Source organism: Vidua chalybeata, chromosome 3 (genome assembly GCF_026979565.1).
Source record: "Vidua chalybeata isolate OUT-0048 chromosome 3, bVidCha1 merged haplotype, whole genome shotgun sequence".
NCBI lineage: Eukaryota > Metazoa > Chordata > Aves > Passeriformes > Viduidae > Vidua > Vidua chalybeata.
Window position 1 is genome coordinate 4,555,987 of NC_071532.1, and position 26,828 is coordinate 4,582,814.

At 42.5% G+C, this 26,828-nt stretch overlaps 1 protein-coding gene across 5 annotated transcripts in view; it reads right to left on the bottom strand.

The window, feature by feature from the left end:
- The window catches only part of PELI1 (pellino E3 ubiquitin protein ligase 1), a 46,826-nt gene extending 23,653 nt beyond the window's left edge, over positions 1 to 23,173 (bottom strand). For 2 of the 5 annotated variants that reach the window (XR_008430237.1, XM_053939514.1), the window contains exons 1-2: positions 22,884 to 23,173; positions 10,776 to 10,940 (exon numbers count right to left, since the gene is read on the bottom strand). Coding sequence is in view for 1 of the 5 variants with exons in the window: in XM_053939514.1 (XP_053795489.1) it covers positions 10,776 to 10,830 (55 nt within the window). In the remaining 4 variants the exon portion in view is untranslated. Of the gene's footprint in view, positions 1 to 3,441; positions 3,477 to 10,775; positions 10,941 to 22,883 lie in introns of those variants that run through there. The other 3 variants (XM_053939515.1, XM_053939518.1, XM_053939519.1) reach the window with 3 other exon arrangements.
- Between the last annotated feature and the right edge of the window lie 3,655 nt (positions 23,174 to 26,828).

Genomic DNA, 26,828 nt, shown 5'->3' on the forward strand with positions numbered 1-26,828 from the left:
GATCAGACAACACCACACAATGTCCTTTTTATAGCTAATCGTGCCCCATCTTAATCCAGGTTTTTTGGGAGTTTATTTTGAGCCTAGGCACACTTCCATGTGGCTGCCTCTGAATCTCACCCAACAGAGTTTGAACCACTTTGTCTCCCTGCCTGTGTTTATTCACAGCCATGCTCTACTCAGCTGTTCTTGTGTCAGCACTGCCCCTCACTTCTACGATGAGGAGGGTTTAATGATTTTCACGGAATCACAAGAACTACGCCAGCCTTTAGGACTGGAATGAAATGCCTCCAGCATGCTGTGGCTAGGTGAGCTATCTGATTTCTCCTGGAGTACAGATACCATGCCAGACTAAAACAATGCAATCTGCAGCCCAAGATATCACTACTAATTTCACAAAGTGAGGCTGAACTGCAGAGGAGGTTCTTTCTTTGAAGTTGTTAAGGAAATAAAGGGCTCTATCGTCATGTTCTTCTATCTGACTCACAAACATGCTGTACAGTTTGATACAATTACGTGATTTTAAATGACATTCAACATGAGCTCTGAAGAGGAATGCATTTCTAGCTGTTCCAGCTAAAATGACAGCCTTACACATAGGGGCAACGGACAACACCATGGCCTCTAATGTCCAGACTGGCAAGAAGCCTGAATGGCAAACTCTTCATGCTGGAGTTATCCTTATCTGTATATTACTACAACATTTCAAGACTGACATTCCAAACAACCTGTTGATAATTTTATTCAACAAAACAGGCAAGGAGTGGACTAAAAACCCCATGCAGCGTTAGAGCTTGAAATGACTGCACACAGGGTATATAAAAACAGAGACTGAAGGAAAGGAAACACTGAGAAAAGGGAGCAAAACACCTGGTGGAAGACCAGGACGTGTAATGATCCCACGGGGGAGGTGTATTTGTACACTCAATGCTGAATGTTGAACATACACTATATACAACCTGAACTCTGTTTTCCATTAAGTCAGAGGCTGAACTCTGATCAAAGCAAATGATATCCAAACAAGAAAAATATTTCATGTATTGTAAGGCATTAACACTGTTAGGGGGTTCCCAGAAGCCTAATCTCAGGTGCATGAGGGAAGAAGAAAGAAGGGAAGATTACTGACTTACCAGCCTCATTAATCTTTTATTGTGTTACGTCACATGTAATCTCTGTGCAAGGAGTTCCCATGTCACGCTGCTAATAAAAAGTCATACTAGAGTGTTTTGAAGAGATTATAGAGGGGGGGAGCAGCCTGAAGCCAAGAACATGCTATTTAGAGTATACAATAGAAATGCTAATCAAATAATCTGCAGGAAGAGGAGAAGGGAAGGAAATGACCTAATCCCCTGCACTACAGTGTGGTGGCTTCTGGCAAGAAGTAAGAAAGTTCTTACAAGGGCCAAGAAAACAAAGGTCCATTGTGATAGCTACAGCTTCCAGATAAGAACCCTTATCTACATTCAAGTTTCTGTGACATGAAGGGTAGATGGTACTTTATGAACTCTTCTACACTGACCACTTCTGGAAGGGGTAGGAGAGGTTAATTAGATTTGCAGGACAGCTGAGTAAAAGACCTAAACAGAACCTTGAATTCTTAAGGCACAACAAATTCTCCTTCAAACAGATTTGCCAACTCTAAAATGTTGCTCATGCAGCCATAGAGGCCCTTAAGCAACAGTGGAGCAATTTGTGACTGAGCAGCCTAGTTACAAAGTAGCAACAAGTTATCACCCTACACAGAGGCATTTCCCATCACAGGAGTCATACTTTGCCATCAGACAAACCTAATGAGCATTCTTATGAAGTCCTGTTCCGCCCTTACATCTTTGTGTGCTTGTCCCTCAACTACACCAGGGAAGTCCTTCACAAGAGAAATGGGGCCCAATGAGCAATTCAACACAGCAACTGTTGCCCAAGTAAGACATTTGGGAATTAAGCTGCTCTTAAAACAATGTTGTGGTTTAACCAACCCCAGCCAGTCACCAAGTACCATGCAGCTTGCTCACACCTCGCCTGGCCTGTGAGAAAGGTAGGAGAGTCAGAGAAAAAAAGGTAAAACCCTCAGGTTGAAATAAAAACAATTAAGTAATTGAAATAAATTAAAACAAAACATAATAAGGAAAAGAGAGACAACATAAAAGGAGAAAGAAAGGAAACCCAAGAAAGTGATGCACAATTACTCACCACCCCACTGACTGATGCCCAGACCATCCATGAGCAGCAGCCAGCCCCTCCCAGCCAGCTTCCCCCAGTTTACAATACTGGGCACGATGCCAGATGGGAATCCCTTTGGCCAGTTTGGGTCACCTGTCTTGGCCATGCTCCCTCCCAGCTGCTTGTGCAGCTCCTGGCTGGCAGAACATGGGACCCTGTAAATTCCTTGATTCAGAGTAAGCACTGCTCAGCAAAACATCAGCGCATTAAAACTATTCTCATCCTAAACACAAAACACAGCATTGTACCAGCTGCTGTGAAAATTAACTCTATCCCAGCTGAAACCAGGACAGATGGTTCTTCACCTGGCTTCAAGTACCACCTCAAGCATCAGATGTGCTGAATTCCTAAAAATTCAAGACTGAAACAATGATAGGGAAAGCCTCATTCTGAAGAAAGCATATTTGTTTCCAAAAAGGTCTAAGTGATGCAAGTCATCTGCCAAGTCAGAGCCATACAGATGTAGATGCACCAGGCTTCTTTCCAAGACAATAAACTTTAATTTTCCAGGTACCTGGGAAAAGCTATTGTAACAGATTTCTTTTTAAGTTCTCTAGGATCATTTCTGGTTCAATTAATCTTGGCTATGCATAAGCACTTCCTTAAAGTCTTTTTTAGATGTTGTTCAGCAATCTTTCAGCATCAGAACACAGATTCACTGAGCTTCAGGTATTATGGTTTCCCCTAAATAAAGAAAGGGAGGTCCAATTTGAATTCATTTCCAAGACACAATTTTTGTATTTGCAAAGCCTTTAAGGTTATAGCAGAACTAGCTGAACCTGCATTACCTGAAATTTTTCATTCCCACAAAGCCAGATCATTTGACCATGGACTTATACAGAGAACCCTAAGACAGCTGCTAGAAGTAACATTTTCAGTTCTGAAAAACATCTTTATCTCAGTGATGAAAAACATTTCATGTTAGATTGTTCATTCAGATTAGAAAAAAAAAGATAGGAAGACTATTCAGTTATAGAAATTCAGCTATAACTGGCTGTCTCCTCACACTCACATTCTAGAGAAAGATTATGCTAAGAGGGACAAAGTTTAAAAACTATTCAGTACAGTTTCTAATCAACTCCCACATCACACAAATGGATCTCTTACAAGAAGGCAAATATATTTACCCTTAAAGAGATTGTGAAGCAAAAACTCGAATCTATCCAACAGCCCTCTGCTTTATCCTGAATTCCTAACCACCCTTACTAAACTCTTGACACTCACCATTTTGACTGTAGTCCCTCTGCAATTCTGGTAAAAAAAAGTTCTGGATAACCTCAAAACAGCTCCCCTCACTTCTGCAGGTCAGTGTCCCAAGTCCGTAGCTCACACCTGAATATTTTGCAAATCACTGCTATTAAACATAAGCATCTTACTATATTCTTCCCCCTCCCTTCAAACTTTAGGCAGTCTTTACACAAGGTACAAAACTTGGTCCTTTCTAAACATATCACCTCCAGCATTTGCACATGAAAGCATATGACCCATATTCCTCTGGAGAGCTGTGCAGGGCTGCCTCCTCTCTGCAAGCCAAGGGTCAGGTTTGCACAGTGGCCTGTGGAGATGTCAGAGCTCTGTACAAACACGGGGTTCAGCACCTCTGTTTCCTGCACTTCTGACAGTCAAGGACATCTTTTTAGGAATACTTTAAATACTGTTTTATGAGCTCAGGTACAGAACAAATGTTACTTTAGGCAGTAACCCAAGAGAACAAGAATTGATTACTTGTCACATGCAATAGGTTCCTAATAGAGGAATACTGAAGTATGTCCTGATACATTAAAAGCTGCCCCTTAAAAACTAAGGTGAACCAACTTTTATGCTAATACAACTTGCATTTATACATAAACACAAAGCTAACATTTTGCACACTTTAGCTCCCATATACATCACCTCCTACAGCCAGGAATTCAAACAGGACAGTTCCAATACCTTCTGGTGTTGGACTCCCTGCCTGTTCAGTTTGCTACTGCTCAGTGAAAAAAAAAATCCCATGCCAGCTGATCAGATCTTTTTCTTTCCTTTCTAATCTCATAGGCAATGCATGATTTAGCATATAGAGGCACAATACTTTACTTCCTACACTTCTAATCCAATTTGGGTAAGAGGTTTATTGCTTATAAAAATAAACAGTCAGTTACACTTTACCTCTATGCAGGCACTAACACCTAACAAAAAAAAAAGGTCATTCCCAAATAGCAGCAGCTCAATGCTAGAGATGCTATCCCTGTATTCTACTCCTTGGCTGAGACAGAAATACAGTTACTTCTTTAGAGCTACAAGGGAGAACCAGTAGCTACTCTTGGCTCTTATCACATGCAATGTTTGGTATTATTGTGCCAAATATATTCCCAGCAAAAAAAGCCCAGGACAGAACCATGGAGATAGAGCTGTACTATTTCTATAGGGAACCAAGGGACTCTGGTCTGACCATATAGTCAGGTATTAATTAAGAACTAAGGAAATCATTATGTTTCACATTTGACTTACAGTTGCAGGTTATCAAGGTTATCACTAGTTTCAAATTTTCAATTTTCTATGTCCAAAGAAAAAAATTTACCTTTAAGGGAAGGTATCTAGCTCAATATGGCAACTTTAAGTTAGTACAGCCTTCAGTTACATCTGGAAGAAGAAATATTCCCAAGAGTGTGGGTCATAAAAGATAAGCAAAGGCATTTTGGTACTAAGAGAGTGATCTGTTTGTTTTCAAAAGAGCCATGCATTTGAAATCTGTATTGCTTCTTGTCTATTCAGTATATGTCAGACAAAATTTAGCAGATGAAGATAAAAGTAATTTTAGATTGGTAGAGTACAGGGATAGTGACAGGCACTGTGGCAGAACATTTTTCCAGCAAATGCCAAAGTGAGGCAGTGTTAAAAGGTTCTGCTGTAGTTTCGTGGACTGTCCCAGCATTTTCAATGCTACCTCACATTAAAACTCTAATGCAATTACATTAGCAAGGCAGCACTGTGGCTCTTTGTAATTCTACCAGCAAAGAAAGTGCACCTGAAGAGAAAAAATGTTCTTCCTTGATCCAAAAGAATTCCACAGCAGAATTCTGTGTGAATATAAACTGTCAAAATTTGGCCTAGAAACTAAGACTCTTAAAACTGAGGTTTGAGCATACAAGGTCAGCATATTTCTCATTAACTAATGATAGTTTATTTACTTGACATAAAATGTTCAACCAAACAGCTCAACAATTTCTTCTAAAAAAAAAAAAAAAAGAAAAAACCCCCAAAACTCCCCCAAAACATTAAACAAAAACCCATGCTTAAAGCTCTAGCTTGGCCAGGACTCTGGCTCTCTGTACTTACCAGCTCGTATTTCAAAGCTACCTGGAGAAGCCTCCAAAGCAAAAAAAAAAAAGGTCGAACAGTTAGAGCTAGATTTGAACTAATACAAGCATGAAATAAAATCTACTTTTTTTTCTTATGCAGGCATTTTTCTGACATGTAGAAGTATCTTCACACTTGCAAACTCGCTTCTAGTAATGACCTCTGCTCTGCACTTTGTACCTGTACAGCTTGAGAGGCAGGCTTTGTGCAAAGAATTACTTGTTTTCTCTCAAAGAAGAATTTTTCCATTCAAGAAATAGAAAACACTGTTGGGCAAATACACTGAAAAGAGCATACAGCCACAAAAACAGCAGTTTTGACAGCACCACAACCAAGTGATTTTTGAACAGTACCAGACGATTCAGAACATAGTTGTACTTTAAAGAGTTTGGAAATAAATTTCACATGATTTACAGCACCACTTATTTATTAACCACATTGACTGGTTAATATAGTACAGATTTCTTCCTTTCTGAACCTTGGGAAAGAGATTAAGAGAAGCCTCCACTTTAACCCATACACTGCCTGTGTGTGTACCTTCCACGGAAACCTTAGGTCCTGTTTTCCTAGTACAGCAAATGTAACAGTAACAATCTAGTCTGGAGAAGCCATTTCACTTGCCCCTTTTTAGTCAGCCATTCAGTGCAGACCGATTAATTCCAAGAAATCTGGCTCTTCAGAAGTGATCTCTGCAAGCTTTTCGGGGTAGATTGGCCCTGTCCGGACTGATATTGTTTGTGAACATTGTTTCAAATTGCTAATAGCCACTCACAGCTCAGCGGTGCCTCGTTCACACCTATTCATAGAGGTTTGTAGAAGCTCTGCTCACATTCAATTTGCGGTTTCGATGCCTCCTGCCATCCCTTTGTAGAGCCGAAGGCTCTGGAGGTGATGAACTGTCACTGGCAACCTTGACAAGTAAAGAAGACACTACCCAGATTTGTCAGAGATGTCTGATACATTCAAGCTTCTGGACCAATGCCAATTCAAAGTAAAACAAAACAACCAAAAAACCCTTCAAACGTTAAAGGAATATCATCTATATCATTAACTATTCAACAGAAATACTAAAAAAACCTAAAGAACTTCAAATATGGCAAAGTCATTGGAGCCAATTCGACACCAGACACCCAGCATGACTTTATGAAGTGTCAGGTGAGTTTTGATGAAAACTACAAGTTTGTCAGGATGATCATCAGAGCTGCCTTTAGAACTCACTGTGTGTTGCCTCAATGCAACTTGGTGGCAGAACAAATTTTCAAGCATGCTCAGTCTTACTGCAATAACATAAACCCCAGCTGTAGAGCAGATATTCTCTAAACATAAAGGAAAGATAACACTTTCTCTGGCTTAGCAGCCACTGTTGTGCCTAAGCTTTTTTAAACACTGAAGTCATTCTGCACTTTTAGCATTTCACTGATGGAAGTGTGTGTGTGTTACATGTCCCCAAAATAAACCTTGAACCATACAAATAACTAGAGCACTGTCAGAAGCTTGCTCTCCTCAATTTTATATTAGGTATTCCTTGCGTGCAAACATGACTGCTAGGACAAAAAGATGCACGGTCAGCCACTCTGAAATGTTATCAACACTATACAATGTTACAAAACCAACATGAGGAGTATATCAGCTCCAATAATTTTATTAGTTTCTGAGGTGAAGCAATTTTCTTTTAGTAATTACTTCCAAGCTGAGGCTTTTTTTTCCTTGTTAGAAGGAAGGGACTTAATTTAAATTGCACAAAAATTTTAAAAAACCCAACAACAATAAAAACAGGTAAGCACAAAAAAACCTATTTTCTACAGATGTCTCCACTTTAAAACCAGTTTATAGCCTGAGCTTAAAATCTAACATTTGTAGTAGCTCTCTATCAGAAATAAGATACACGTTTTTCATTTACTCAAGACTGATGTAAATATTATAGGCAAAATGCAGACGTGCAGCTGTTGACATAAAGTTTCAGCCCTGAAACTTGCCCAACAAGAACTGTGACTTAGAGCTTGGTGCCTGTGGAGCAAAGCACTACTTTTGGGAACAACTGCACATTCCCAGTTTTGTGACAGAGACCTAGAGACCTGTATTTTACTGCTTCTGCTGTTAAAACTTACATCTAAGCATCTTCACATTTGCTGTACGAGCATTTGCCCAAGTCCAGCTGCAGGACTGACTATATGTTTTGCTTGTTCTAGGGCCTTCTTTTTAAAAAGAGGACTGAGCCTAACATGAAGGGGTACATGTTTAGGAATTACTGGATTTCTTTCATAGTAGTCCTGTCTCGTCCAGTCATCCTCCCTCATTCAGCAATATGAAAATCCTCACATGTTAGTTACTAATTATTTTATTAATACATTTAAATAAATGTCTTTGTTTCCCAAAGACATAGCATGGTGCTTATTCCTTAACTTTTAATATAGAAGTCTACCTAAACCATAAAAATTGTATAAGAAAAAGAAAGGCTGCAATTCTCACCCCCAAAACAATACCACCATGACTGTATACACTGAAACAGCAAGATTTATCTTTACTGGTCTAAAGGTCTAGAATACAAAAAAGGTCTAGAATAAAAAGTTAAGCAGAGATAACAGAAGGCCTAACACAAAGGGGCATTGAACTATTACAGTCAAAACTCCCATAGAAGTGGCAGCCAACTGAAATCAAAGATCATAAGAGCAAGCTTTCTTGTTAATTGAAAGCAACATGAAATCTCTGCTCGACCACAAATGCACAGAGTAATGTAAACCAGCTCCAGCGTACAGAAAGCCGAATCCTTTGACAGAACTTCAGACTTTCAGGTAACTGCCTGCAAAGTCAACATGCCCCAAAGATGGTTTTTACTGTCACAAATGAAAATTCTCTAATTAAAGTTTAAAAAGTAAAAATACTTGCAGCCTGTAAGTTTAACCCAGATTGGAATTCTGCAACAAGATACTCTTCCTTAAGTGTCTTTTTAAAGCATGCCAAAACCATTAGTTAAAAGGATAATCTAAATAAAGCCATTGTTAAAAAAATAAAACTACATCATGCCATGGCTGGAACAACTAAGGTACTGATCAGCAAGGAAGGATTACTGCCTGTCATAGTAACAAAGCAGCAGACAGTTCTCTCTCTTTCTTTTTATTACTATATTAAACTTTCCCAACGTTTCACAAAAATAAAACTGAGATTTGTAGCTCATCTGATTAACAGATGATCAATTGTACTGAGCATCAGGACTGACTTTGTTTCTAAGCATACTGTATAAAAAAAAAAAAGAAAAAAAAAGGAAAGAAAAACCAGCATGCTAAGCAAGGAACAGAAATTATGGAATTGAAGCCCATATTCAGTTTTTCATCATCTACCAGGTAGCTTCACCAAACCTGATACTTGAGCCCAGTTATGCAGCTAAGTGAGGATTCAGCTGCACTGAAGGCAACTGAATTCAGCAGCATAAGCAAGATCACTATCAGCCTACCTATGCAAGACCATACTAGAGCAAATCTTGACTGGACATGCAATTTAATTCACCACTCTGATTCTGGATAAACCCCAGACCTTCAAAATAATTACACTGCTCTCAGAGACAATGTTTACTGTCAGGTATAGTACTTAAGTTTTGTGCTGTTTCTCTGAAGAGATGAAGCACTTAAATGCCAGGCACCCTCCAGCTTCCCAAGCCACCAGCTTCAACACTGTTTCACAGCTCTTCCTAGAGTTTTTCCAAGTGTTTTTGGCCTATGTACAAGTACTTGAACACAGCAAGTCCTCTCTGACCACCATGACAGAAACGTCTTCCTAATGCATTTTCCAACGAGACTCTCAAGTTCATAAAACAAAGCTGTAACACCTATGTTACTTTTAAAGGTCTAGACCATACTGCACTACCTCTTGACCTTCCCCTTGAAAGATACTGGCAGAGATAAGGAATTTTGGACTAAGAACTCAACCATGATAGAAACTTGACAGAAAATCAAGAGGTGCAGTGAAATACAGGGCTGATCAGAAACTAAAATAAACATGCAGTAAGAATTCAAGTCAGCAAACTCATGTTGAATAATGAAGTGGTATTTCCCATACCTAGAATGTTTCAGGCTGTTAACCACCAATACTGATTGCTCATAACTAGTTTCAGGACTTTGGCAGTTGAAACAGAAATAGCAGCCATTGAAGTACTGATAGCTTTGATCATGAAAAACATTATTATGATTAGCATCTCATGCCTATTTGCTCCAATCCCCTGAGATGTAAAATAAAACCATAAACATTTTCAAAGTTAATAGTGAGAGGACTTCTGGCATTTAATCACACCCTTTGTACTTGAGGTTGTACTCTCAATTTCACTAACATTAACCCCACTTGAAAACTGGTCTAAGCGAGATAAAGTTGATGTTCTCACAACACCACATTACTACTTTGGTTCAAGCAGTACTGAGAGAAGGCAGCAGCTGTTGTCCTCAAACCAGAGGGCTAAGGAAAAAGAACAAGCTACAGATATATTCACAGGCAAAGCTACAGAAAGCAATGCAAGAATTTTAAGCCTACCACATCAGAAGGATATACAGTCAGTCTAATAACAAAACTCAAGGCATAGCTTCCTGAACCTCTAAGGAAACACCCACAATTAATTTGTTTCTCTCAAGTTAGGCTGAAAACTCAGCTCATGGTAAAACTCTGGTCAGCAGGTCTGGAGTAAAGACAAGCCAAGGACTGCACAGCTCAGGTCTGGGGAGGGAGAAGCTATGTGTGTGCACAATCCAGAGAGATGAGACGGAGAAGGCATCACTCTCACCAGACAGTAAATATTGTATCAGAGCCTGTGGAAATAACCTTAGGTAGAAAGCCAACATTAGGGCATGAGAAAGTAAATTTGGAACAGTTTAGTAGGCATGTCACTAATATAATAATCTGTATTTTATAAAAGCTGTGGTTGCTGTAGAGAGATATTATCCAAAGAACTACTTAAAGCATTCTCTTCCACTTATTTTTAAAAAATATAGTGATTAGAGAAAAAATATCTTTACAGATAGTTACAGCAAGACAATAGAAGTAGTTTGTATTGTTCTACACTTGTACTTTTAGCAGCTTATCTCAATCAAAATCTCCCAGAGGTAAATAAAAGCTCTATTTGAAAGGGACTCTAGAAGTAGTTACCAAATTCTCTAGATGAAAAATTTAAAAAGAAGTTCATGTGCAAGTATAAAGAAGTTTGTTCTTGTAGAACAACTGTGCAGATGCAAACTCACCGTGTCCAAGCCCCTCGAGATTGTACCCGCGCTTCCACTTGGATTTACGGTACATAACCAAAAGCCTCACGCGCAGAGGGAAAGGGACCTGCTGATGATGGTGGCTGTCAACAGTGAGCTGAGCTCAGTTAGCTGCTAGTGCACACAGGACAACGATTTTCAACACTGCGAGAGAAAGCCAGAGTGAGACCATATGGTTAAGCCCCATCCACATCAGCAATCGACAAGTGTCAGCTGGCAGAGGCACAGGTAGGAGATCCACCTGTCACTCACAGCCACTGTAAAGAATGGTTTCCTCGAGGTTGGCTCAGTGTCTCCTGAAATAAACATGTCTTTGAACACAGCATACACCCCTCTCTCCAGTCAGTACTCCTAGTGCAAAGCAACTCAAATGCTCAGTTCTTCAACATTACTGAGGGAATTCAGTTGCCAGTTGGTACACTCAGAATTTACTGAAATTTAAGACTATCTTCTGGAATTTTACTGGCTAAGTCATAGTTTTACATTTACAGAAGACTGCCAGTTGCAGATAAGCATTAGAAAAGTGCTGTCAGTAGACACCCTGGCTGTGTGTTATTCAAAACCATGCAAAATAAAGGGATGAAAGGGCTGGCTTTAACTTCAAACTACTTAAAGTAAGGGGAGTTGGACCAGATGAACTCCAGAGTTCCCTTCCAAATTCTTCTCTTCATTGACAAACCTGGCCACTAGCACAGAGGCATGAGCTTTGCATGCAAAGACAGAAGCCCTGCATCACAGAGCTATTATTTATCTATATGCATGACTGCAGGAATGCCTTAACTTATTTGCTAATATAGCAGGAACACATTCTGCAGTTAAACAATTTTAAGGTGGCATAAAGCACTGCTGCCTGCAAAAGCAGCAGGGCTGCCTGTGGCCCAGCAGCTGCATGGCACAAGGTTCTGCACAACCATGATTTCCACAGACCCACCCTCCAGGCTCTTTCTCAACTGGATTTACTCAGTGACGAGTGCACCTGATCAGATGAAAAGAACCAAGAGTTGGGACCACCTCCCATATGACTGTGTTAATTTCCAGAAAAATACTAAAATTGTGTATCTGTAAATGCATGGGCCAATTAATGGTGAGATAACAGGAAATAAGAATTTATTTCTAAGCAGTACTTAAAAGCTATGTTAAATCTTGAAAAACAAGGAAAATTTACTCCCATTTTTAACTAGAGCTAATTTTGTTTTCTGTATACTCATTCTTCTATTCAACTTCTTTTGTTCTTTTAAGTAACAGAAGCTATACTCATCAATAAAAGACAGCTTAGCACAGCAATAATCTTATTAGCATGAGTTAAAACTAAGCTTATATGAAGGATGTTGTAAAATTAAGCTTGAAAACAAGCACAGTAACAGCAACTAATGAAAAAATTAAAATTCTGTCTCAGTTACAAAAACACACTTGGAACAACCTATAGTTCTGTCTTCATCAAGGCTTAGTCATTTCCTATACACTTCTTTTCTTCACAGGGCAGTATTTTGTCTGCTCACATTAATGCAAGGTACCTCCATAATCAGTTGCTACAATAAAACCTGGGATACACCAACATTAACACAGGTTTATGGTCCAGTTGGAAAATTCTTCCACCAACAATTCTTCTGAATTGGTCACTTGGTTGCATGATGGGAAAGCATCTTCTGACACTGCCTAGCAAAGACAGCCTGCAGAAGCTGAACAGCCCCCAACAGAGACTCCAGTACATGGAGTGGAATCAGAAGAGGGGTGTAGGTCACAAAATACAGTCTCTGAAGAGTGTGAGATAATATCTGAAGGTTGTCAAAGCTTAAGCAACATTCCCAAAGACTAATCAGCATCTCTGAGATGAAGTAAAGTCTGAAATATAAACTATGGCTGAGAACTAGACACCTGACTTAAAACCATGCTTAGTACTTCAGCGTAAGAGTGAGGCCTAAGCAAAACCACCAAAACCTGCCATGGTTAAGCACACAATACAAACTAACTTGGAATTCCCACATACTTGAACTACAAGGGTTATTATTAACAGGGAATGTAGAACACATTGCGATTTTAAGTCTCTGTCTATCAAGAGGGACTTCCCCACTTAGGTCTCTGAAGCACTGAGCAACTTTACTCTCTGCTAGAGTTGTTAAAGTTGCAGAGCAGAAATCAGAACAGACTGACACTTAATAAAAAAAGAGCCTCAGCAGGAGGAGTGAAAGGGAAAACCCAGGCTTCACCAAATGCCATGCTGCTCCACATCAACACAATGGAGGGGAATCCTGTTCCATCCTGTGCTATAAGCCACCTGGCTTATGCACAGCTACTTGGCCTTGAGGGTTGAAAAGAAAAAGATGAACAGCCAAAATTTGAGGCCAGCAGACACAGCTGTCAGGCAGGGATCAGCAGACCTGAGGACTGTAGCATTACAAACACTCCAGCCCATACTGTTTGGCAGTTTTGCACTATATCCTATTCTTTCCCTCAGTTATTTCCTTCCTCTCTTTGTCTACCTACCTAATTCCTACTTGTGCTCTGCTTCTCTCCCCTACCTCATATCCCTTTTTTGTCTCTTTGGAGTCCAAGGTCTTTCTGTCAGGCTTCTTTCTATTCATACAGCATGGAAGTGCTGAAAAATGAAAGTTCACAATTTTTGGTATGTTCAGCTTCCTGTCTCAAGATTTTATTAAAATCAAGTTTCTTGAAAGACGGTTGACAGACTCTGCTTTTAACACTGTCCTCAGTCACAACATATCAATCAGTATTGAAGGAAAGAGTTCACAGATAATGCAGTGTGCTGATTTAGCTTCTACAAATGGAGAGTCTGGCCACTGCAGAGCTCTCGCTGACATGAACAGTCCCTAGCCACACAAAGACTGTCATGGTTCCTCCCCATACTCCCGCAGGGAAAAAAATTAAGATGATAGCAGATTGGATGGAACAGCTCTAAGAAAAATCAATAACAGTAACTGTAAAATCTAAAATTAAAGTAAGTCTGGTTTTGATGCTTTCAGTACACACAGTACATTAAATTTGGCATAAGCCCAATGGAACATGAAGTACTTGTGGACAATGTCTGCCAAGAGCTAGAAATACAGTACTTAGTCTTTAAAGAACAAACAGAGTGCTTCAGTTTATTTCTACTTTATGCATCTGAAGAAAAATTAAATCAAGGTGATCTTTCTGGGGGAACGTTTGTATTAAATCTAATTGGCATGCTTTGTGCAATGCCGAATGGAGCCCATGCCCATTGGCAAAGAATCACTATTTGTCGTTCTATAATCCCTTCCACTTGTGACAAAAGGTTACAAACAGATGTCAGACCTCCCCACATTCCAAAACACTGTGCTTTCCTGCTCAGCATCAGGTTTGTGCCTCACGTAAGCTCTCTACCTGGTCCTCAATCATGTTGACACTTCTAAACATCTGACACAGTGAAAGCAGAAGAAAAATGGGAAGCCTGAACTCGGGGAACTCACGCTGCACTATCATTTTTTTCACCCACCTTCACATTTGTTAGTACTTCATTAGTTTATATGCTTCAAAGCAGAGGAAGGTTTGATTAGTAACTGAATACTTACTTGCATTTCTGTAGCAGACTCCAAACATTAACAAATTAAGCATCAACACACCTGTGAGTTCCTTCCCTTTCTTAAAATAAGGACTAAAAACAAGAGACAAGCCTAACCTCCACCTGGGGCTTTGGAAACATCCTGTACCATCTCAGCACACAGGTTCCTCTCCCTGCCATCTCTTATGTCCTGTGCTCTTTCCTAGCTGAACAGGAGAGTGGAGCACAATTCCAGCTTTGTTATGTCTCAGCTGCAGCCCTGCCTTGGGAAACTGGAGCAGCAAGAGAAGAAGAAATAGGCAATGCTACACTTGACACCAGCCCAAAGTGAGGCAAGAAACTTCTCATGCCATCTCACTCTACATGTTAGCCAAGCACTATTTGAATCTTTAAAGCTGCTATTTCTTGGTGATTGAGGTTATGGAATAAAGCATCCAGATAAATCTGACTGTTACTCCTCCTCATTAACAGCTGTAAAATAATAGCAGAATGTCCACAATACTTGCTATTGTGGACTCAAGAGACTGAAAGACACCAGACACGTGACTATTATCGTGATAATGTTCACTCATCCCTATGGTCTTTCTTGACTTTTAAAGTAAGCATTAACTCTTCTCTCACCTTTTGGATCAGGCTCTCTCTGCTCCTGTTTATACACTGACAACTTGAATGAGTCCCTCCCCCAAAGTTAGGGGAGTAAGGGAAAGGCAACAAAAATTCTTGTAACACTTCCTCTCTTGGGGCAGAGGTTCCTCTTGCTGTCTGTGCACATCTCAGAAGAGTGATATATGGGAATGCTTATTTCAGTGAGGAAAAACTTAAATAGCCCATATATATTGGCATAGAAATTCAGAAGTAGTTGCTGTATCTAAGTCACAAATGGTTTATAAGCCCACATTTTCTACTAGAGCACCCTGACCTTTCTCAGCCAGCAGTGAGAAGGACAAGAACCTACCCTATGTTCACATCTGCTGCTCAGAAACCCTCTGACAAAGCTGAAACACTGGCCACAGCACTGACTGCATAAATATGCACACGTGCAAGGAAAAACAGTGGATAAAAATAAAAGCTATTCGTGCATTTATTTGCCTGCATGATCAAGTTGAGTTCCTCAACTTCAGCAGGTGGCTGACAGCCTTAATACAGTAATATAACACTTCTTTTAAAATGGAGAAGAGAAAAAGCCCCTCCAAGCTGCTTCTCTCATCATGGTACACTCAGCCCTCAGGAACAACCTTGAGCAGTTCACAGAAACCTCACCCAACAGGCAACAGCTCACTCTGCACCAAAAGGGAAAGCTCAACTGGAATGATATTTCCCCTAATAAATAAATAAACCAATTGATGAGGGCTACCAGCAGCATAGTAATTACCTTATTGTTATTAAAAAAAAAAAAAAAGAAGAAAAAGAACAAAGATCCAGTATGATGGCAGTATGATAGATCCACCTACCACAGGAATCAAGAGATGATGACTTGGCCATGAAAGTCATCTAAGCACAAAGGGGAGATCACCTGTCTTCAGACTAATATGCATTACAATGTATTTTGTCTAAGGCTTGGTCTGCTAATCCCAGGGTACAAAGTGCAGTTATAAATATATATGATATGTATATATATATATCTATATATATCTATGTATATTAAAACACAATCTTTTAAGAGGCACAAGGACAGCAGATTGGAGCAGGAAGCAGTGTTTATCTGAAGTGTCAGCAGCACCATCACAAATCTGCCTCAACATTATCACATGAGAAAAAGAACAAATGAAGGATTGTCTGTTCTTGGGCCTTCTGGTTCTCTGCACTACCTACTGAGGAACTGTTACACCTTTGCCCTGTTAAAAAGCAGTTTTTAACTGACTGTCGCTAAGTTTCAGGCCATTCAAGCTGGTTGTCTCCCAGCTCTCTATTGAAAGTACATTAAATTAATACCCCCACAATTAGTGGGTGCTGAAATTAGGTGTTACCACAAGGACTTGTTTTACAGCTGGACTATTATCCTCTTCCCTTGTAACTACTCAACTGCACAAACAGTGTGCTCATGCCACTTGTAGGAATGATACAGTTTTCTGTGGACTTCTGAAAGCAGCATCCTAAATCTGAAACCTAATTACGATGAAAGCTTGATCATGAAGATGAAAATAGCAGTATTGACTGAACAGTCCATCACTCTGGCTTCTCAAATATGAAGTCAACTACTCTGGTTTCCTACAAAAGGAGGAACTCTCCCAGTTTCTATCAGAAGATTTTGTAGCATGTTCCTAAATTCAAAAGATGGCAGCTGCCCAGCAAAAAGGAGTCAGATCCACATCCAAGAGGGAGCATATACCCTACCTCCAATATTAGTCAGGGTTGAAGCCACTTTACTCTCTTGCACTGCAGCACAGAAGTTCAAAGTCATCTTTGGCTAACCTTAAAGTACAGCAGCAATCTGAACACAGCAACTCACATCTACCAGCATTTATTTTCTTCCACGTTGAGCACTCCTCAGAGTATTTGAAGTGGTTCAGGAAAAAAAATAAACCAAACCAAAAAAAAAAGAAAAAAATTTAGTGGGAAATGACAGAACTGACATTTTTAGAATATAGCAGTTTATCCCAAGAGGTGTATTAAAAAAGCAAAATAATCAACAAGTTCTTTAAAAGTGAGTAAATTACTTATAGTAAGCCTCCATATATAATGAATTGTGCATTTTTACCCCTAACCTCATACCAAATAAACAGCTCAGCTCCATGATCTGACATAAGGATTATTGCTTATTTTCCCTGTTGAAACTTGTGTTAAATCATGATAAAGACAATAATTATTCTTGTAAAAATATTACATGGAACTACAACTGCTTCAGATAAGTGGAAAAGATATCAAGGTAGCATGAGACAAAAATCTCAGTATACATATTAACACTTAAAGAGAAGAGAAGTGAAGCCTTGAGATTTCTTAGCAGAAATTCTTCAGGGACCACTTTTATCATTTAACACAATTTGTCTTAGGACAAAGAAAACACAGATGCAGTACCCAAGCTTGTATGATTTTAAAAATCAAGTCCTTACAGTTTAATACTGCTAGACTATTAAAAACAGAAGGGCCTGGGAACAGAGAAAGTGGGCACTATGGAAAGGCATGATCTTGACACAAGGAAAGGAACTACAAACATATGGAACCCCAAGCTTAACTTTGTGACTAGTTAAACCTTGTCTTACAGTGTCCCAAAGGAGGTCATGTTTAAGGGGGCTAAGTAACTAAATTGCAATTTTACCTGTGCAGGCTGCACAGGCACACCAGCTGCCTTTCCTAAAGCCCACAGTTCTACCCAAGTGCCTTGCAGGCTGTTCCAGACATCATTGATCAGTTCTTGGGCAAAGATGAGCAGCTGGGTGAAATGTTTCAAGTTAGATTTAACCCAGAGATGCCAGTTTGACTGCCCTGACCCAAAGAACAATGAAGCCATCATTAGTGGTTTTGGCCCAGATCAAGGGGTCACCATCCATGGGGATAAGCTGGCAGGGACAACCTAATCCAACAGCTGCAACTTTCCGGTTGCTCACTACGTGGTTCAGATAATTAAGCAGAAACACTGAAAAGACAAGCAGGACAGTGTGAGATGTACAAATCATATCACCAAGTTTCTTCTCACTATGCCTTCACAAATTCTTGCAGGCCTTGCAGGCCCAATGTCAAATCTCAACAGTATTTTCAACAAGAACCACATCAGTGCCTTCAAATTCAATCTCTATTCCCTACCTTGTCCATAAAGTAAGGAAAATAGGTACCCCAGCTCAGAACAGAGTATTTTTAAGAATTTGTAATGAAACCCAAAGGGTTATATAGTTACAGAAACATTACAAATTTGAAATGCAAGCAGCTAAGTACATACAGACAGATGAATCAACTGGCAATGGAAGGAAAAAACCCATTGATGGCGGTCTAGTTAAAAAAAAATTCTAGCTAGGCAGGGATTTGTGTTTTATTATTTTTCTGGGTTTTGGTTACTTTGGGGTGTTTTTTTTGGTTTTGTATCTTCAAGTCCTAGCTCTAACAAACTATCCCTCAGAGAATCCTACTTGACTAAATTACTCCAAACCCATAACCTGCAAGTACCTACACATTCATATATCCCAGTCACACAAAATCTCATTAAAGCCATGAAATATTATCTAGCAGCTATTCATATTATCAACCACCCTTAACCATAACAAAAAATATTCCAGAGATAATTTCTGGTTTGGGCCTTTTAAACTATAGACTTTCAATACCCTCCTTGCTGTTCACACATATACACACACCCTGATGTAGCCAGACCAGCATCTCCCTGCCCCAAATATCTCTGTACTAGTAAAAACAGCTTCTCACAAGGAATGCTTTTCTCCCTTCTAAAAACACATTTACGCAATTAACTTCTACAAACAAGGCTGGCACAGAAATCTGGGTGGCATGGCTGTCTAGCTAACATCAAGGCAGACCAAGAGCATGTTTAGCCAACATTGACACATATCCCAAGCCTTCTACAACATATCCAGGTGAACAAGGAAAGTGAGTGTGAATTGAGCAAATCTTCTTCCTGACAGGAATATAATTACTGGACCAGAGTAAGAGGTTTTGACCTCTCCTAATCTAAAAACTGCAATATAGCTTTAATTAGAAGAGGAAAATTATAGGATACTCCCAATCCTGAAACCACAGCCAGAAATTCACTGCTCTCGAGTATGAGATTCAAGCCCAAAATTCAGCATTTACATAAGTGCCATGGGTGGCATTCAAGTCACTGTGATTAAATCCAGCAGCATGGATTAAAACCAAGGTCAGCAGATTAACTTTTATTACCTGTTCCTGAACTGAGCCGTGCTCCTGCATGGCAGGCTCCAGAGGATACCATCAATCCTTAACCAAACACTCCCACCCAGGCATTGCATTCAGACTCAACCTGAGCTGCTGACTCCTTCACACTTGAGCCCACGTCCCCAAATGCCACCTCACACGGCAGCCAGGAGACAGGAGCTGGTATTGATAAGCACCTAGTCCAGCACAGGGTGCCAGCAGAGGACAACAGCTTTTCCTGCAAAGCCTGTAGTTTCCAATTAGCTATTTCACAATCATTCATCACTACAGGGTTATTCCAGAAAGGTCACTTTGAGCAGCGAGGAACATTTGGTGCTCCAAATCACATCACATGGGTCAGTAAAAGAAGGCCATGGCATGGGGCTCACTGAGGTAGCCCAAAAGCTGTGCACTCGCTCATGCAAAGCACTCAAGAACCTCTGCCTACTTGAAGAAAAAGCTTCTTTTCAAGCTAATGTAAATACAGGATACTTGTAAAAGAACACGCTCATAGTGTGCAAGACTGTCATTTTTCTGCAAATCAAGTTATTGCCAAAGAATTATTACTACTTTTAGCAAAGGCAGAAACAAGGTAGAGCTTGCTTTTTTTTAAAGTTTCAGGACAATTTCTAGCAGGAAAAAGAACTTCCATCTTTTTTAACTTGAAAGGCAGGGGTTTGAATAAATACATTCAAACATTTTGAACAAGAAACACAATCACCTGTAACTATGAATTGCCATTACAAAACATTAAGGCCACAAAAACGTGCCATGATGCTACCTTATTGGCCCAGCCCACCCCCCAGGCAACCACTGGAGAGCCTACAGCAGCACAGGGACAGGGAAGTGCATCCCACGAGCTGCCCACCACCTCCTGAGAGGCACAGAACCACTTAAATTTTGCCCAACAGTCACAACTTTTCATAACTAAACTGCAATTTTACCTTCTTCCCCATGAATCTTTTCCCCCAGGTTGACTAACTGGGCCTGCCTGGAGATGCAATATTAATTTCAGTAGGACTGGGGAACTGCAGTAGCACTGTGACACTTCCTGGTGCATCCTGCTAACCGGCAGATTGAAAGGAAACAGAAACAAGATCAGATGGAAACATGCTCACGTTTTTTCTGCTGAAACTCAGCAGAGTTCAGCGGCGCTCGACCTACTTCCTCTCCCATGTCTTTGCTGTCACTTCCTTTGACAATTTGCCAGCACACTTGTGAACCTGGATTTTAAGGAATGAATGTCTAAGAGGCAAAAGAGCTGGACTTTTTCATCCTGATGTTCAGTCAAAACTTTTACAATCTAACCAGAAAGGCACACAGTGACCAGCCAGCAACAAGCACCTCCAATTACTGGCATCCAGCAGGAATTGCTAATCAACTGACATTTTATATCAAAAAATACTTGTAATTAGCTCCTTACAAATGAATAAGAGTTTGAAATACCACTGGCTCCAAGCACATGATCCTCTACTTTGTAACTACAAACTCAGCCACGAGCTATAAATGCTGAAGTGAAAAGATCCCGTTTTCCACGCTTGGTTTCTTAATAGAAACCAATATTGCCTCCAAAATACAAAATGGTTGTAGCAAAGATAGTGTATTAAGTTCTTCTTTAACTGAAATGACACTAGTAGTTACTCAAAATGTTAATGTCCAAGATGAGCACTAGCACGGTGACCTGTTGTGTTGAGAAATACATTCCAGTGTTTAGTAAGAACGGAAACATTCATGAGGCACACGTTACACGACTTTACTCAGCTAACACTAGGTGCTCCTACATGTTTAATTCATTTGAAATAGGAGATGTTGAAGCTTAAAGGTACCCAGTAGCAACCTACATACAACCAAAATGCATTCCTAAAGCTTCCTGCCAGGCCATTCACACGACATCAAAGAGTTAGGACACCTCTCTTGCACAGCACCAAAAGAGCCTAATTTTCCAACTACCGATGCTTAATTTTCACCAAACCATGCTTTTTCTTGGGGGAATGGACTGTGGCAGAGAGGAAAGGGGGAAGGATCCCGGGCAGACGTCTGAACTTTAGCTCCACATTACTCACTCCAAAATTGTCAGCCTAAAACATTACAAAGCCACACAACAGCACATGCAAACGAAGATCTGGGCAGCCTGTTCACCTCCACTAACCTACAGGCGCCTTCTGGAACAAAAAGCAACTGAAGATGTATCATCAACAGGTCATCTGGCTGCTTCTTTGTGGGAAAAAAAATTCGAAAGGCTGCTGAACAGAAACCGGAAACGGCCTTTTTTTTTTTTCCCCGGGTCTTCCCCCGCCTCCCACACGCGTTCAAAATGAAAAATAAAAAAAAAAAAAACCCAAAAAAACCATCGTCCTTCAGATGCAGAAGCTCCAGCTTCTAGCTATAGTTGAAAGGTTTTGTAATTTTCCTTACCAAGTAGTGTTTTTCCAAGGCAGAGGAGTCCCAGATTAAAAAAAAAAAAAAAAAAAAAACCAAAAAGGGATGGCCTTTAAGGCCAGAACCACCAGCATTACAGCCAGACTGCTTTTTGCTTGCATGTATTCCAGAAGCTGCGTTTTGCAGAGGTGAAGTAGATGCAGTTTTTGAGGCGGCAGTTAAAACAAAAACAAGGGGGGTGGGGGCAAGGAAAATGCTACCAGTATAAAAACGTAACTGCTTTAAAATATACCCTTTATCAGAGGAAAATTATTCAGGTAAAAGCACAACTGCTCCTTCTCTCCCCTGCCTTTTGAATATCTTCTCTACAGCTGTTGCAGGCAGAAATGTCCCCCTCGTACTAGATCCTAAATAACACGATCTGAAAACGTATTATTTAACTAGGTGAAAGCAAGAGTGAAAAGAAAAACCGGACACAAGTTGCGCTGGACGGCGGGCTGCTCACAAAAGAGCCAGGGCTGAGGAGATGGGAGAGAAACCCTGCAATTCCCCCAAGAAGCTTAAAATTAAAGACACAACTCACCCATCTCCCAGCTAGATTTTTCCAGAGTAAAACAACATCAAATTTGGAAGAGCTAGGGATTAAAAAAAAAAAAAAATCCAAAGAAAAAGAAGCAAGCTTTGCCACCAAGATCTTTCAGGTTAACAACAGCCAAACAAAATCCCCCTTTGTTTTGTTGTCACCCGCCTGCGTGCTGCTCCCATTCCGCGCTCCGGCACGGGAGGCTGCGATCAATGGACTTGGCGGGGGGAAAACTCGCTCCTACCCCTCAAAAATATACAATATACCACCAAAAAAAAAAAAAAAAAATCCACCCGCGAATTCAACAGAACCCCGGTGTTAAGTATTGAACGACTTTTTTTTTTTTCCTAATTTTTTTTTTTTCAAGTGATGTTTTTCCCGAGGGCAGAAAGCTCGGCAGCCGCTCCATGACAAAGAGCTTCCCCAGCACATTCAGCCCCAGAGCGGGGCCAACCCCGGGTGGGTGGGAAACAAAAAAAAAATAAAACAAAAAAAAAAAAAAAAACAAAAAAAAAAAAAAAAAAAAAAAGAAAATAAAAGAAGACAAAAAACTTCCCAAACCCGGAAAAAAAAAAAAAAAAAGACTGGAGAATTATTTTAGAAATAAGCAGAACAAGGGAGCCCTGCGAGGCGCACTACAAAGCGCGCAGGGCGGCGGGAGGGGAGGAAGGAGCCCGAGGGAGGCAGGAAAGGGGCAGGCCCCGGGCAGGCCCCCCACCCCTCCGGCAGCGACGCGCGGATGGGGCTGTGTCGCGACAGGCGCGATACTCACCGCGGGGAGGACGGAAACGGGCAGAGGAGGCACCCCACGCCGGCAGGCCGGGAGCGGGGGGGAAGGGGCAGCCTCAGCCTCCTCACGGCCGCGCGGAGGGCGATAGTTCCGACTGGGCGACAAGGGAAGAAGCCTCAGAGCGCTCACCTCCGGGCGGCAGGGCTCTGGCGGGCCGGTGCTACGAGCCACAGGCCGGGGAGCTGCAGCAGCAGCTGCCGAGAAGCGGCCGGGGAGAAGAAGCCGATGCTGATGAACACCGCCGGCTCCGCCGCCCTCACACCGAGTGCCGCGCGCCGCCCCCCGCCCCGCCTCACCGCGCGCCACACCGGCGGGGCGGGGCCGAGCGGGGCCACGCCCCCTGTCCGCCCCGGGGCATGGCGGGAGTTGTAGTCCTGTCGCCCCGCCCCGCGCTGAGCGCAACCCGTGTGCCCGCACAGCTGTGTGCAGGTGTGTGTGTGTCCGTGTGCAGGTGTGTGTGTCCGTGTACAGGTGTGTGTCCGTGTACAGGTGTGTGTCTGTGTACAGGTGTGTGTGTGTCCGTGTGCAGGTGTGTGTGTCCGTGTACAGGTGTGTGTCTGTGTACAGGTGTGTGTGTGTCCGTGTGCAGGTGTGTGTCCGTGTACAGGTGTGTGTCTGTGTACAGGTGTGTGTGTGTCCGTGTGCAGGTGTGTGTCCGTGTACAGGTGTGTGTCTGTGTACAGGTGTGTGTGTGTCCGTGTGCAGGTGTGTGTCCGTGTGCAGGTGTGTGTCCGTGTGCAGGTGTGTGTGTGTCCGTGTGCAGGTGTGTGTCCGTGTGCAGGTGTGTGTGTGTCCGTGTGCAGGTGTGTGTGTGTCTGTGTGCAGGTGTGTGTCCGTGTACAGGTGTGTGTGCCCGTGTGCAGCTGTGTGTGTCTGTGTACAGGTGTGTGTGTGTCCGTGTGCAGGTGTGTGTGCCCGTGTACAGGTGTGTGTCCGTGTGCAGGTGTATGTCCGTGTGCAGGTGTGTGTGTCTGTGTACAGGTGTGTGTGTGTCCGTGTGCAGGTGTGTGTGTCTGTGTACAGGTGTGTGTCCGTGTGCAGGTGTGTGTCCGTGTACAGGTGTCTGTGTCCGTGTGCAGGTGTCTGTGTCTGTGTACAGGTGTGTGTGTGTCCGTGTGCAGGTGTGTGTGTCCGTGTACAGGTGTGTGCCCGTGTACAGGTGTGTGTGTCCGTGTACAGGTGTGTGTGTCCGTGTGCAGGTATGTGTGTGTCCGTGTGCAGGTGTGTGTGTGCCCGTGTGCAGCTGTGTGTGTGCCCATGTGCAGGTGTGTGTGCCCGTGTGCAGCTGTGTGTGTGTCCATGTGCAGGTGTGTGTCCGTGTGCAGGTGTGTGTGTGTCCGTGTACAGGTGTGTGTCCGTGTGCAGGTGTGTGTGCCCGTGTAGAGGTGTGTGTGTGTCCGTGTGCAGGTGTGTGTCCGTGTGCAGGTGTGTGTCCGTGTGCAGGTGTGTGTGTGTCCGTGTACAGGTGTGTGTCCGTGTGCAGGTGTGTGTCCGTGTACAGGTGTGTGTCCGTGTACAGGTGTGTGTGCCCGTGTAGAGGTGTGTGTGTGTCCGTGTGCAGGTGTGTGTGTCTGTGTACAGGTGTGTGTCCGTGTACAGGTGTGTGTCTGTGTGCAGGTGTGTGTGCCCATTTGCAGGTGTGTGTCCATGTACAGCTGTGTGTCTGTGTCAGGTGTGTGTCTGTGTCAGGTGTGTGTGCCCATGTGCAGGTGTGTGCCTGTCTCCAGGTGTGTGTGCCCATCTCCAGGTGTGTGAAGCTGTAGCAACAGGACAAAGAGTAATGCGTACAAACTGAAAGAGAGGAAATATAGGTTGGATGTTAGGAAGATTTTTTTTTCGTGTGAGAGTGGTGACACACTGGGACAGGTTGCCCAGGGACGTTGTGGATGCCCCAACCCTGGCAGTGTTCAAAGCCAGGCTGGACAAGACCTTGAGCCACCTGCTCTAATGGAAGGTGTCCCTGCCCAGGGCAGGGTGTTGGAACTAGATGATCTTTAAGGTCCTTTCCAAATCCTTAACATTCTACAATTCCATGTGTGCACGTGTGTGTATGTGTATGTACATATGGATGTATAGAAAAATGTATGTATTTCTATATGCCCATATATGGATGTATATATATATATATATATATATATATATATATATATATATATATTTCAACTGAAAGACCCTTCTAGCCACATAAAGAATTGATTTTGTTCAGTGTTTTCCATAGCTTACGAGAAATCACAGCCTTGATGTGGTCTTCAATTTTTTTTTATACATGGTGAGAAACAGATTTTTAAGGGAAATGGGAGTTTTTACCACCACATCATTCGGAAAGCAACATGGTCCTGCCCCAGCACAACACACCAAGTCAATGGAAATGCTTTTGTAGTCATCTCATCGTGAGCTGCTGAAGAATTATCCAGAGTCAGAAATATTAGTGGTGCCAGGCTGTGTAAACTCTACCAGTCATTAACCTGAGTTTCACTGGCCCTGAGGTTTTTAAGAAGAGATTAAGAGATATAACTCGAAGCTCCTAGATTATAAGAACAAAAGAGGTCTGGGTGATCATGCCTCATGATCTCTGGTGTAACCCTGCACATCCCAAAAATAGCTTTTTCCTCAAAGGCAGTATTCTTTTAAAACACCTGAGATAAAAATAGCCCTGATAGTAAATTCACCACACCCCAGCTTTTGGTGGCTGCTGTAAACAAAGCCCGGCGTTAAAACTGAGCTCTCCTCAGAGCGTTTGGTTTGCCTTTGGATTTGCTGTAACTTTGTTCTCCGTGCTGGGCAGCTCGTTATTCCCTGCCATATTTCCAACCCAGGTATTTGCAGCCCTCTGATCGGGGTGTGCTTTATTCCCCTCTTTGCTGAGCTCCTGGTTACGAGCATCCCTTCATCCTTTGCTGTGGTGCGAGTCAGACCCTCACCCCTGAGCAGGAGCGTGTCTGGCATCTCCCCGGAGCTGCTGGAGGTTCCCATGGCACTCAGGCAGGAGTGTATCCCACATCTCCCCGGAGCTGCTGGAGGTTCCCATGGCACTCAGGCAGGAGTGTATCCCACATCTCCCCGGAGCTGCTGGACGTTCCCATGGCACTCAGGCAGGAGTGTATCCCACATCTCCCCGGAGCTGCTGGACGTTCCCATGGCACTCAGGCACGAGGGAGGACGGGACACACGTGCAGGCACGTGGCAGATGGGTGGCAGGTGACAGCAGCGCGGAGGCACGGGCGGAGAAGCTCCCGGCTCCAGCTCTGACATGGAAAACCTGCTGAGTCCCGCCTGCCAGGAAGCCGTGTCTCAAGTCAGGGAGCAAGTGCTTCCTTTCCAGAGATGGTGGGCAAAAGCTGAAGGAAATGGGATGGGGGAGAGGGCAGGGGATAGGTGGAAAAGCGCTGCAGTCACGGACAGGCACCCTGCTGCTGCCTGAGCCCTGCTGCTGCCCGACGCGCTCGGAGCTTTGCGTGTAATGAATCACTTGCCACACGTGATGTAACACGGCAGTGGTAACAGATCTCATTATTATCCAATTTACACGGGGAAACTGCAATGTGGAGAGGTGAATATTATGCCTGGGGCGTACTGAGACCAGATTACAGAGGGCCTCACGCTGCCATCCCATGCTCCCTTTACTAAGCTGTATAGGAATCAGGTGCAGCTGGCAGAAGCAGACCCAGAGTATGCCGAGGAAAGCCTGGGGGGAGAGGATGAGCTTGGCATTCGCAGTACAGAGCCTTGCCCCTAGCATTTGTGTCCTGCCACAACAAATAGTCCCTCTTGCTGTGTTGAATGGGGTCCCCTTCAGCTCCCAAGAGCTGCTCCAGGTTGCTGTCACATGCTGTGCTCTTCTGTAGCATCTGTTTCTCACTTTGCCCCTTGGGAAGCTCTTTCCTGATTTTGCCTGGCCATACCACCCTCCTGCAGAAGACAAAATGA